A 14243-nucleotide genomic window follows, 5' to 3' on the forward strand; every position below is an offset into this window, starting at 1 on the left:
TTCTCTTAGCTACAGAACAAAGAAACATAAACTCAGTCAGCATAAAACACTCACAAACCAACTCCTGACTGGATCAGAACATGTGATATCCAAAACATATCTATATCTATATATATATATATCAGTTGAATCAGATGTGTTAGAGCAGGGAAAATGTTAAAATCGTGTAGAACAGGTGGTATACCAGGACCTGGTTTGGGGACTTGTGGTCTAAAAATATTCTGGTGAAGCAACTCCCTGAAACTCAGCATTCAGTTTTAAACATATTTATTTCTTGTGTCCGTTGTTTCCACTAAGCCAAGATAGTTCCAGATATATCAAACATTGATGCACCAGGTACAATTTGTGAACAAGTATGCAAGTGTGTGTGTGTGTGTGTGTGTGTGTGTGTGTGTGTGTGTGTGTGTGTGTGTGTGTGTGTGTGTGTGTGTGTGTGTGTGTGTGTGTGTGTGTGTGTGTGTGTGTGTGTGTGTGTGTGTGTGTGTGTGTGTGTGTGTGTGCGCCCCAGTGATAGAGTGGCATCCTATGCAGAGTGTATTCCTGCTTTAAATTCAGGGTTGCTCTAAAAGGCTTCAGATCCACCACTAACCTGAACCATGAATAAAACAATCGCTTTATAAGATCATATACTGTACACTGGTCATACAGGTTTATAATGATCTCACAGTCAGTAGAGAAATGAATTCATCATTCCTACAAACAATACTTGCAAATAGAAGGCATTGTGGATATGAAGAGGCATTGCATGTGTTACATCACTTCTAGGACCAGGGTCTGTGAAGCACAGCCAGGGGGTGCGTTAATATTTAAATTTAGTTACAGTGGTAGAAATCACAACCCGACATTACAAAATTATTGCAATTTTATTATTAAATTCTTATATTTATGACAGGATTGATCCAAACCTCAATATATATTTGAATGTTATGCCATTTAATAATAATAAAAAAAATTCTACTGGTGAAAAGATCAGGAACAAAAAGCTCTAGGACTCATATAAATAGACAAAATAGTATTGTGCACATTTGAATAATGAACCTAGTACTTGAAGAGTTGGATTAGGTTAATAAAATACATCTATACTGAGAGACATCTTTTTAAGAAATTTATTTTACTTTATATTTTTTTAATAGTTAAAGGGGTTTCCTGAACTAGAATGTGTTAAAATTCCTAAACCTCTCACTTATTATACGAAACAGTTAACATTACCCCATCACCCATCCTTTCATTTTTTTAAGCCAGACACTGAACAGAAATAAACCAGTACAACAAGGACACTTAAGTTACTTTTATTCTATACTACACATTTCACAAAACAGTGACTGCCATATGAAAATTACAGCTTTGTGTTAAAATGGGATGCTCAGTGAAAAAAAACAGGAAAACAGGAAAGCAGTGGATTAAAATTGTGAGGGAGGGGATTTCAGAGGTCAAAACAAATTTCAGACCAGTCTCAAGACAAAAGTAACAAGTTACTTTTTGTCTTTTTTTTTTTTTTTTTTTAAACAAGGAAATGTATGATTTATGGAGATTTCACTACAATTTGTGATAAAGCAAACATACTTATAAGCCACAATATTGTTTATACACACAGTAATAATGCAGGTCACGTCCAGTGGTGTGGGGAAAAAATATCAGAATCATGGTGTCAGTGAACATTTTTAATAAATATGGTAACTTGGGAAGTATGTACTAGTTATAATTTTTCTGTGTGTAAAGAGCATGTTTGATTAGTCTTAAATAACGTAATAAAGCACATTATTATTTTAGAAATAAAAGTCTTTGACGCAAAGTTAGAGCTTTGTTTCAGCTGGGAGCTTCATCCCAAAATATTTTCTTTCTATGATTCCATTATTTTATCACACCACTGTCCAGTTAAGCATCCCACATACAGGAACATGGTTTAAGCATGCACTGGCATGTAGCTGACCAACATGTGCCGATCAACTACAACATATGAATCATATTATATACATATATAAACAAAATCACTGCTCTGATAAGAACAGCGATATGTTTATGCTACCAAGTCCTGCCAGTTATGGACAAAATCAAGGAGCTTAGAACAATTTGTAGGTACACAGTAAAGCAAACAACAAAAACAAAACAAAAACACTATTCAACAAACAAATTATGTACAAGTACCTACAAAGTCTGAAGACAAATTTCCTAAAAATCAGTCAACTCGGCAAATAATTAAGGCACTGTCCCAGATCCTGTTTCTCTCACATGATGTGTTCCCTTCAGCATAAACACTGGTGCCTTATTGCTTTGATAAATAATAAAGAACTACACATGGCTTTGCTTGTACTTGTAACAGAGTAGTAATTGCTGTAACAGTGCTTTGTGTTTAACCCTGTGTAAAAAGATTGCAAAACTGGCAGTAGTTCTGACAGGACAATATTGACAGTCCTTTTTAAAAAATTTTTTTTTTAAACACTTGCTCTAGGTAGCAGCGAGACCTCCAGACCTCTGCACAGAACTTCATTTATTCATTACGACGCTGAGTAGGGGTGTTACGGTTCATAGTATGATATTTTAAAACTAGGTTATCACTGAATTGACAGACCATATAAAAAAACCAAAAAAAAACACGAGCAGGTGGTGAAAATTAAAGAGAAATATTTGACGAAAAATTGTGTATAAAAGTCTCCTTGCATACAAAAACCTATGGGGGGAAAAAGAAAAAAAAAAAGGATCAAATCCCAATAGAAAAATATTTATGAAAAGAATTTTTCCTTAAAATCTCTGACAGTCAGTATTTATTGTTATAAGCTGCTTGGTGAAAAATAGTTGTTTAATTTAGCTCTGGTCAGCAACATCATGTTCTTCTGTGCGTTGTGTACGATAAAGTTAGAAACACTAGTTATTATGGTTTAAGGTGAGTCCTGAGGGAGGGGGTTGCCGCAGTTAGACACACAAAGGATGAAAACCACTTGACTGGGTAAACAAAAAAAAACAAACAAACGCGTAGACAGTAATAAGAAGTCATTTCATACTGTGAAACCGTAACAACCATACTGAATGTACAGTACAGTAGATGAAAAGTGTTCCTATTAATCTGTTTTTCCAATAAAGATGGTCTTTCTAGTTTAAGCATACAGAAGTCTGAAGGACAAAGCTTCGGAAGCAGTGCATTATAGATGAAGTATGAAATGGAACACACTTGAAAATGAAGCTCACAAACATCATTCTGAACATGCCTCAGCTGTGCACTAATACTGTCGGACTGTCAGTCATTCTAGGTAGTAGAACAATTGACAAAGCAGGGTCTAATTTCCTTCATACATAACCCTCTCTGAAGACAGCAGCTAAATACAAGACAGGAATTTTTATTTATTTTTTGTTAAATGCACACTGGTCTTTTGGGGTGGGTGTGGTGTGTTACAATGTCCATGAGACTGAAAGCAAGTTTCATAACTTGCCTTCCTTCAGAAAGCTCATCATGAAATGAGATGAGGCTCCGGTGAGCTTTCAGTTCCTCAAAGCTGTGCAACACTTGAGCAAGCCAACAAGACAGTGAGAGGAGAAATAGAAAAAGTGAGGTAGAGGACATGAAAAACGGACAATAAGACAGAAACAGAAAGATAGACGAGACGAGACGAGAATAAGCACAAGAGGAGCCCAATGCGTTTTGGAGTGGGATGAAGTGGATGTCGGATCGGGTCGGGTCGGGTCTGGAGGGTTAAGGGTGGTTCTGAGCTGGGCATGAACACGGTCCACACACACTGGAGCAGGACAGGAGGAATGGAGCATTCACCGCTGCAAAAACAGGCCGGAAAACACAAATCAATCGCATGACAGTGACAAAAATGCACAATCAGAGAATTAGGGGTGGTCTAGCTGCATGAATTAAAATGTGCAATTAGGCCAAATTTCACATTAAGGTGCATGGCTATTATGTGGCAAATGGTCATAAAACTATAAAGGCATTCATCAAGAGAGCAAAAAACAATCACAAAAAAACAGCACAATGACCATGGCACATTTTTAAAAAGGTACCTATTATGTTACACACAGTTTATTATAGTAGAAATGTTCTTACTCTGACCACATTAATACTTTTTTTCTTTCAAGCATATTTTACAAACATTAAAGATTTTTTAAAAATGAATTCCAATTTATTTTTCCTTGTCTGTGCTCATCAACTGTTAATCTATAGTTAATCTATCAGTTTGCTAAATTTCTGTCTTTTGTTCTGCATCAGTGGCAGCAGATCTGATACCAAGATTTCTAAAGTGCTCAAATTTGTATAGAAAAATCAATATATGATGCAATATTAAAACTGTGATGATAAAATGTGCTTTTTCTGAGATAGAGGGTGTAGTCAGTATAAAGTAGCTGGTTGAAAGTTAAACGTCTATTTTCATTCCATTTCCTTTTTATGCTGAATAAATTACGCTTTAAAAATTATTTAAAATGTGGCATATTTTTTTTTTCTTTTTTTATTGACACTACCAGTCAAAATTTTTTGGTAAATAAAATGCTAGTTTTCTAATAAAAAGAAATGAATATGTTGGCACAATCATATTTTTGTTTACAACACCGATTTCAAACATTTAATCATACACCTTCAGATCAAAAGGTTTTTAAGATCATAAACATTTCAGTCGAGTGTCTCCAAACTTTTGACCGGTAGTGTATATGTAGGTATTTTCATAACACCTTGTATATCATAGGAGATTTTTCCATTATTAGCCTGAGTGGAAATGAGTTATTATTTTTATTTGGTATGTTTATGTTGACGACTACTGGAACGGCTATTTGACTCTGAACTTCTTTTATTATGTGCAGATTTGCGATTTGTATCGGCGCCTGTGTGCTGCTTTTTCAGTGCATCCTGCTGCTTTCTGTTCTCTTGGCTTGGAACAAAAAATGCTTCCTCCACGTTATTACAACGCGAGTTTGACCGACTCTTCACTCTAGAAGCTGATCTTGCACTACTACTACTACTACTAGTGAGAGAAGATTTTTGGGGTTTACTAATCTGACCAGACTGAGCAGTTTGACCACTAGAGGATGCTACACTCAAGCATCTCTGAGCTGGTGGCGCTTTGGATGAGGAGGTGGATGGTGCGCTTGTACTAGAAAACCGTTTTACACTAGTTGCCTCGACAGAGTGTGATTTGGAGAGGCCAGATTGCTTTCTGGGAACTACACTATGCTCAACAGTTGATTTTGAATGGGTTCTTGCATCCAGATCCTCTTTCACTCGGCCTCTTGTGTCTGACCTGGTGGCAGTGTTGACACTGGATCTAAAGTTGAGGTTTTCTACGGATCGTGAAGGGGATGCTGTTGAGCTACTGGCTGGTAAAGATGCCCGGCGCACTTTGATAAATGTATTATCACGGCACGGCCCTGAGACTCTAATGCTTTTGGTCGGTGTCTCAGTAGCCCTTGGCTGTAATGAAAGTGTGGCAAAAGGCCCCAAGCCTTTCGTGTCATCTAATGAACGAGACAAATTTGATCCACGACTACGAATGAATGTAGCGTCACGTGCAACACACACAGACACCAGACTTTGTGTGGAAGTGGACGGCAGAGGCTGATTGACAAAAGAGGAAGAGGATGAGGAAGAAGATGACACGGGTCTTACAGGGCTGCCATGGAGGCTGCGTGAATGCACCCTCAGATGCCCACTCGTGCCCTGAGGGCCTGATGATGATACCAACACAGGACTGGCACGTGGACTACTTCTCATGGGGCTCCGTGGCGCTCTTCCCGATTTGGTGGCCAGCTGCTTGGCACGGGAGCGTCTTGGGCTGCTTCCATTACTGTGGGCATGCAGTGGAGCCTCCAGGTCCTCTAACCGCTGAGTCAGGGCTAGCTTCTGTTGGATGGCCATGCGCAGGAGTGAATTGAGTGTCTTCTTTTCGTCCTCTGCAACAGCGAGCTGTCTCTGCATCTCATCTAATTGAGTAACATACTGGTCACATCTGAGTGAGAAAGAGGTGATCAAATTAGCATAAAAAAACAACAACAAAAAACAAACAAACAAACAGATATTTGTCTAAAATCAATTATCAAGAAAACAGCACAGCATATCTAAACAAATGCTACATTAGAAGTCAGTGAAATGGTGATTGCTCTGCTTGGAGGTGCCATACACAAAACCAACCAAGTTATCTGTGAGATACAGGGAATATTTTACAAAGTGGATCTGAATTTGCTACATATGTATATTGTATACTGATATTTATTTAAACTGGTATATAAACACTATACTTACTATGCTAGGTGTGTCTATTGAATGTACAAAATATCTTCATTCCTGCACTTGTTGTGCAATAACGTGTAATCTTTCTATGCAGCAATACTAGTCTATATCACCCAAAGGAAAAGGAGCCTGACTGACTGACTGCATTTGGGCCAATGGGAAACTATTAAAGACTGATCATTGGAAATGCCTTTTAGCTCTCTACTAATCGCTCACAAAGCTCTGTTCATTATCCATTTACATCTGCTGAAGGCTGAAATAAAAAGAAATAAATAAATATAAGGCTCTGAAAGCAAAATGGGTTTTAACCTAATCTCAATGAAGACAACTGTGTGTTTCAACTGAAACATCAGCCCACATAATGCAAGCCAAACACAATTACGATGGTGGATATCTGATTAAGAGCTATAATCCAATATATAACCTCCAAATATTACACAACTGAAAGAAAGCGGTATTCTTCCAGATATTCCATAAATGTTTAAAGATGTATTACAATAGTTTATTTGTACTACACATATAGTGTGTAAAAAGTACTACAAAGGTTCCCCTTTAACCATATTAACAGCAGTACCTACAATACCAATGTTATTAAATGTAAAATCTTTTCCTCTTGTCTCAGGACATTTTCCTCAACACTGTCCCTACTAGGGGTGTAAAGATCTGTCGATATGTTTCGATGTATCGATCAAATAACCAACGATCCGATGCACTGATGTGATGCGTAAACATTGATGCATGTATAATTTTTAAGATGGACCATAGCTGGAGTGGGGAATCAGGAGAATTCCCAGTTGGCCACTCATACATCCCCCCCCCATAATGTTACAGTTGGACTTTTTGTAACAGAAAACAATACTCAGTATGCCATTTGCTATTATCTTTATACTCTTGTTGAAACATGTCAGTAATAAATATAACAGGATAGTAAGAAGTGAACTGTCACTTCATTTATCCAAGCTCTTCCACCACGAGGAGGGAAAAAGGAAAGAAAAAAAAAGAAGAAAAAAAAAAAAAAAAAAAAGGGTCCCACTCTGGCCCCAAGGTGGGCCTTTATTTATCCAGCCACTTCCTTAACTTCCAGCCACATCCTTATTGGCACTGAAATATCTAGTATCTCATAGTGGGAAAAAACTCAAGAAAAGTTTCTAAATATATTTTGGTTGTATCTGTGATTTAACAGAAATGTTACTGATTGTGTGAAATAGACGCATCGGTTAATATCGATTGCAGGCCCCTGAATCAACCGATTCGAGGCAGTTACTGAGGTATCGGCAAATATCGACTCGCTGGATAAAAGAATCAATATTAGATCGTATTGTCATGAAACTTGTAATTTACACTCCTAGTTCCGACACTGTCATTTGCAGTCTAAACCATGGGACCTCATGTGTGGCTAGAAGGAGAAAGGAATTGTGCACGTTAATCTGCATGTGAGCTGAGCTCGCTGGGAGACGAGAGGTTAGGATTATAATCCGATTATCTAGTTCCTCAGACAAAATAATTGAAAGCAGAGACTGACTAATCTCTGCAGCTTTCCACTCTTGTCCCGTCATCATCACGAGTGTCTGAAACCTTAAGCTTCTCAAGAGTGGGCATATGTACTATACCTGCTCGCAAACATGACCCGCAGCGAGGAGAAAGTAGCAGCGTCTTCCTTCAGAGCCTTGAGCTCGTTTCTCAGCTTTAGCATGGTCTCAGACACCACAGTCTTCTCAGTCTCGTACTTGGTCTTCAGGTTGCTCAGAGCCAGCTCAGCAGTCTGAAATAGAATAATTTGATCATAAAATTTAATGTTTAATAAAGTACGTAAATAATAGAAAAACAACCTAATGTTTGCTTGTCGCGGATATTTAGCTAGATATTACATTTCCTGTGACCAAAGTGCTCCAACCATGGGCCACAGAGTGTGTGGTATTTTCTGTACACTTTTCAGGCCACATGCTTCAGGGTCTCGAAGATCCTGTCAATCTGACTGGCTGTATGTCTGTGTATACATGTGAAAAACAAACTTTTGAACACTAGCAATGACCTTTTGGAAGCAAGATATAGTCACTGGACTAGATCAAATTCCTGACTTTTAAAGTTATTAAAGATTCTCACGTTTGCCAAAGGGCTGTGGGAAAAAGGTGTGATTGGTCATCTGTCATATTAGTTAAATCATCTCCTTCTGTGAAACCTTTTGTCCATGATTACTGACTAAACATACCAAACTAAATAACAAACTCGTGAGACACCAGGGAAATATGATTGACAAACCACACAGAGCCATAGTCGATGGATTTTAATTCCAAGATCACGAGGTTATAAGATAAGAAAACAGGAGAAAATAGCAGAAAATATACAAGTTGCAAATGTTAAAGGCTCTCTGTATGTGTGCTGGAGCAGAACAATATATTGCCTCCCTGGTGCAATAGTACTACTATCAAAATAATGCAATCCCAAGAGGAAATGAACTGCTGTGAGCACCCTGGTTCATCCTTCATAAACACATTCCTGGGAAGTTTGAATTCATTAAACGGTTTAAGAAAAATAACTATCAATAACAAAGGTTAATCTTTATCTATTTTATGATGACAGTATTATGTCATACAGTTCTATATTATGTGTTAATGAATACTGATGCTTGTAGTTCAACAAATGATCAAAGTGCTCCTTCAGATAAAATCATGCCGACAATGGGAAAGATCAGTGACCGAAAAAGGTCGCATAGCGCATTCTTACAAAGACGACCACACACTGTAAAACTTGCAGAACGAGCTCTCATGCCCGCGGAGTTTGCTCAAGGCGATGACTTTCAAAAAACCTCGACATGGTGGTATTGAAAAGTGAATGCGTACTTACTAAATACTTTCCATAACATAGCAAACAACAAGAAAAAAAAACGATCAAGTTTCAATGACAAATGGATCCGATGTGCCAAACAACCCAACCAAAAATAAATAAATATTTTTTAATTATATATATATATATATATATATATATATATATATATATAAGCTTCATCATGCTTATATATAAGCTTCATCATGATAAGTTTCAATTGACAGGTTTATTAATCCACCACCAACTGGCAAGTGTTGACTCTTTCACATTGCTTTGAAGTGTCAGATTTCCTAGGCATTGCTTCTGATGCTTTATACTGCTTCTGATGCTGGGTCAGACATTTGGTATGAATTAGGCTTGTGTGATATAATGATTTTATCATCCTCACACAATTTCACACTGCCATGATATGCAGTTATGTTTATTTCAATTATTCTATATTAACAAGTCTAACAACCTTTAGGCAAATAGTATATGAGCTCTGCAATTTACCATCAGACTACGCTATTATGCTTAGGCCACTCAAAAACATGCCAAAAGAGCATTATTTTCTCCCCCAAAAAAGCAGGGGATGAGTCAATCAACATATAAACCTGGACTGATTTGTGCAGGTGAACTCTAAATATTGTTAACCAACACTGCCTGAAAGTGCCCCCCCATGTTCTTAAGTGAACTCTTGCAGGTGCCCTCGCTTTCTGACAACCAAACCAAAAACAGTATTTCCTTTATCCACCCAATGAAACAGACATTACGGTGGATTAATCCCACAATGCATCTTGACAATGCATTCTAAACCCTACATACATGTACCAACATATTCCAGTATTCAATAGGTAATGGTGTTTAGTGGAAGCCAGTCAGACATCAGACATCACCTGCGTACCTGTTTGTTTGCCTTTAGGACAGTCCTGAGTGTGGCGATCTGCTCTCTCTTGGTGCTTAGAAGAGACTTGAGCTTCAGCACCTCCTCGAGCAGAGCTTCACGGTCAGATTCAGTGCTGCCCCCTAATGCAGAGGAGGGTAAGCCACCACGCTGCCTGCACAGGTCAACGGCCACCTGAAAAAACAAAACATTTTTAAAAAAGTTTCCTTCTTTTCAGTTAGCAATACAGGCTTAACAAAACGTTCCATTTAAAAAAGTGTCAGGACACTTCTCAATCTCACAATCTCAAATAACCAGTTAAATAAGCTATAAGAGTTAAAAAATAGAACTGATTGCAAACTCAATGCAAAACTGCATTAATGAATATCATCATAACCAGTATTTTCATAACAGCACTCATGTGGGTTCCAACATGTGGTGTAAACACAAATATACTTGTATTTAACCTTAGCCCTGTTACAATAAGCGACACTGTGCAATGGCACATGGACTACCAGGGTCAAACAGCTGAGAGCTTGAGAGTGTCGTGCACTGGTAGGAAACAGGAAGACAAGCAATACGTTCCTCTTCCTTACTCAAAATACAAACAATGATGTGTTAAGGGCCAGAAAACACCTCATTGCTGCCCTCCACTAGCCAAGACATTGGCCTGTATCCCAGGACCCTGATATAAAACATATTTTCCACACAAACACGGTCTTATATCATTGTTAGTGCTTTCATTAAGCGGATACATTTGTGTTTATATTAATGTTTATTGTAGCAACTGCTCTGACGCTGTCCCTGCGTGCAGCTTAGTACATCTTATGTCACATTACTGATTACAAGGATGCTTTCCCACTTTTAAACTCCCCCCACACCCAATCTGGTACATTTGACTGATTGTTTTTGTACCCAGGTGCAGTTCAGGGAGGAATTCACTGCTTGGCTGATGAACAGTGTTCCACAGCACACATCTATCCCAGCTGACTGGTTCAACTGGTCACAGTACTTCATGTTGCACGAGCTGTGTTCTCAATGGTTTGACAAAGCGAACGAGGCTTAAAAGCAAGTGACTAACTGAATAACTGTTGGTCACAGAATAACTGAATACGATTTTGAAGAGATGTATAAACATCAATTAGCAATTGTGAAGGAATTTGTCTGCGTGATCAGTCCTGGTTATGGATATGAGTATTTGGGCCTAGGTGCTCCAACCTGAGCTAGGCTTATGAGATCATGTACAATATGCCATCACCTTGTCATGCCCTTTAACTATGACAGACTGACTATTGTATTGCTAGTGGCTTTGGAGTGGTGTAGGCTGCAGTGGTGCTGATTCAGAGGAGAAGGAGGTATATCCAGAAATACACAATGTGAGTTGTGTACACGTTACCCCGCTACATACTGTTGTCATGCTTACCTGGAGGTGTTTAATCTGGCAGCGAATAACAGCCACCAGGTTGCGCACGTTGGTGGGGTCCCTGAAGTCCAGTGTTGGAGAGCTGGGGCCACTTCCACAGTTTGTCGAGGCGTCTCCATTCGCTGTAGTGATGTCCAACTCTACGCTATGTGCTCCTTTCCCCAGCGCCTCTCCTGACCTCCTCTGCTTCCGGAACGATCCATGGTGGTGCCTTCTCCCGCCTCGTGCTCCATCACGGTAGTAGTCCAGTGTGACGCGACGTGGTGTGAGGTTGTTGCACATGCAAACGTGGTGGTAGAGGTTGGCCAACTCTTCAGAAAAGGCCAGCAGCTCCTCCTGTGTGGCACTCAGGTGGCATTCGGAGTCGCTGGCGACACGTCGTGTGGCTCCGATCTCAAGCTCCAGCTGACCGATGCGTTCCTGGTCATGGCGGCTGGCGGCAATGCACTGGCGGATCTTGTCAGCCAGTTCCTGTGCCTCGGCTCTCCAGCGCTCCTTCTCCAGCAGGTGGCGCTCTTCCAGGGCCCGGCAGCGCTCGCCTGCCTCCTTCAGCTCGTCGCGCAGCTGCATGAGCTCAGCATTGGCTGCACGCATGCGCTTCTCAAGCACCTCTGCACTCTTGGCATCCAGCTCCAGATCATCCTCATTCACTGGCTCATTGTTTCCATTCTGCTCCTGGGTTTTTGTCCCAGACAGGGGGTTGGAAGAAGTGGAGCAACCTTGCAGGACCTCCAAACGCTGCGAGAGCTGCTCCACCTTCACTTTGTGCTCATCCAGAGCCACTTTAGACTGGGCCAGTGCCTCCTGTAGGTCCTGGACCGAACTGGCCAGAGCTGCTTTCTCCCTCTCCACCTGCAGTGACGAAAACATGCTATCATAGTGACGCAGGACAAACGTATGTTGACTTCTTTCATAAAATTCCGCAATTTTTTAAGATTTTAGGATACTTTTGTTTTACTGACCTGTATTTCATGGTTGGTTTAGTATTATGAGATTCATTAAAGTAAATTTTGTAAAATGTTATCATTGCAGCATGGTCAAAATGCAAAAACAGCCACTCCAGCTGCACAAACAGGCACCGAAAGTTTACCAAGTGAAGGAGGTGAGCACATGTGTTGGGGTGTTTCCAATTTGCACATTCATTGTTTGAAGAGGTAAAAATATTGGTGCCTCAGTGCCCTTTTTGTTATCTAATAACATTTTTGTGGAAATGACATGTAAATTCTATATAGAAGAAACCGATTCAGTTGTAACATCATAAGTAAACATCTGTAGAAGCTGTCTAGAGGGCTACATAATATTAACCAAAAAAGCCACCCACTGTTTAAAGAAATAAACAAAAAAAAACTAGCCTGGCTAATTAGTTTTTATCTTGCTTCTCATCCATCCATCTATTGAAAAGAGCAGATGGTTATAAGCTATTTCAAAGCACTGTCAAGGCCTGTTAAGAGCCTTCCGTGTATAAGATCTTGAACAGGATGTGGTTTAAAGACGGGAAGCAGATTTCAAGCCTCATAAAGTCACGAAAGGCAACGGGCTTAAACAGCTGAAGACTCTTTAAATCACTTTTGGTTTGATTTGAGAAAGAAAAAAAGTGAGATTTGGTTGTGGAAAAGGTACTCTTATACCTTATAAACAGCTTAAATGAAGTGTGTATAATTTGCACACGCAAAAATACTTTTTTGCTACGTCAATTTTGTCTGTTTATGTCACAACATAAGCATTTTAAATATGGTGTGTGTGCGCACAGGTGTGTAGGGGGAGGGTTCTTTATTTCTTTTGACAGTTTGGTTCATTGCCAGCTAAGACAGAAATCCAGCTTTACAAAACAACAATGTACGAGTGTATCCAACCCTCAAAAGGTTCCAACATACCTAGTGGCAGTTAAGGATGTTAAGGAAAGTGAGTCAATATCCTTCCTTGTGAAATTTTAATGTGTGGCCCACCTGCAGCAGCTGCTGTTTTAGCTTCTGAGTGTCGGACAGATGGAGTTCGCTCAGCAGGTCAGCCACCAGCCCTGGAGCCTGAGGCCGAAGGAACACGTCACGGTTCCTGGGAGTAGAGCAACGCTGCTTCTCGCTTCCTTTCGAGTGGTTGTAGCCGCTGTCCTGCTCTTCTTCCTCTTTATCTCCCCGCTCCTTCTCCTCTGCAGTCCGATCTCCGTCCAGGCTGTCGTCCATCTGCAGGTCCAGGTGCACCACAGAGTCAAACGGGTTGAGAGTGTGAGCAGCTAGCTCCCGTTTTAAACTGTTCTTCTGCTCACGCTCATCCTTTAGGGCCTCGAGGGCCTCATCCAGCTGCCTCTCGGCAATCTCGCGCAGCCGCCCGGCCTCCTCCAGCTGCGCTCGCAGAAGCTCCTGTTCCTCATCCTTCTGCGAGAGCTCCACCTTCAGTGCCTCAAACTCCACCTGAGGGCAGAGGAGAACTAGATCAATTCACTGTGTATGCTTACTTGGATGATTTTAAATTATAAAATTATAATTTGTGAATCACTGATCAGTCAGTGATTAGTCTGCTCTGCCCATGGGGTCTTTTGTACACTTTTCTGGCCATCATCGTAAAAGGCCGTATTCTCATCAACTTCTGGGAAAACAAAAACTTTTTTAAAAAATGTATGCAAGACTACACACTAACTAGCATAACTCCTGGGTCATCATACAAAATTTGGCTTAATGGAAAATCTACTCTGAATCAAAACATTTCAGAATGTCCGTTGCCCTGAAATAATGATCACAGCTTTGGCTTTATCAAACTCCCTATTCAAGTTTCCAGAGAGATCAGACATAAACCCATATGCACCACACTTGTTTTATAGTCTGACTGTTCTAGACTGTTTTTCTAGTCTAACCAGTTTTACCGTGAGTGCACTGAAACGGTGATATTAAGAAGTGCTAATGTGAAGAGAGTCTTCGGGA

At 40.0% G+C, this 14243-nt stretch overlaps 1 protein-coding gene across 1 annotated transcript in view; it reads right to left on the reverse strand.

Moving 5' to 3' along the window:
• Window positions 1-1616: 1616 nt before the first annotated feature.
• zgc:162200 (uncharacterized protein LOC558638 homolog) overlaps window positions 1617-14243 on the reverse strand; it is a 23899-nt gene continuing 11272 nt past the window's right edge. The window contains exons 5-10 of the mRNA XM_053624473.1: window positions 13275-13736; window positions 11329-12180; window positions 9927-10100; window positions 7828-7979; window positions 5597-5936; window positions 1617-3762 (exon numbers count right to left, since the gene is read on the reverse strand). Coding sequence (XP_053480448.1) covers window positions 3757-3762; window positions 5597-5936; window positions 7828-7979; window positions 9927-10100; window positions 11329-12180; window positions 13275-13736 — 1986 coding nt within the window. The 3' untranslated portion in view covers window positions 1617-3756. The remainder of the gene's footprint in view (window positions 3763-5596; window positions 5937-7827; window positions 7980-9926; window positions 10101-11328; window positions 12181-13274; window positions 13737-14243) is intronic.

The sequence above is a fragment of the Ictalurus furcatus genome, chromosome 5, assembly GCF_023375685.1.
Source record: "Ictalurus furcatus strain D&B chromosome 5, Billie_1.0, whole genome shotgun sequence".
NCBI lineage: Eukaryota > Metazoa > Chordata > Actinopteri > Siluriformes > Ictaluridae > Ictalurus > Ictalurus furcatus.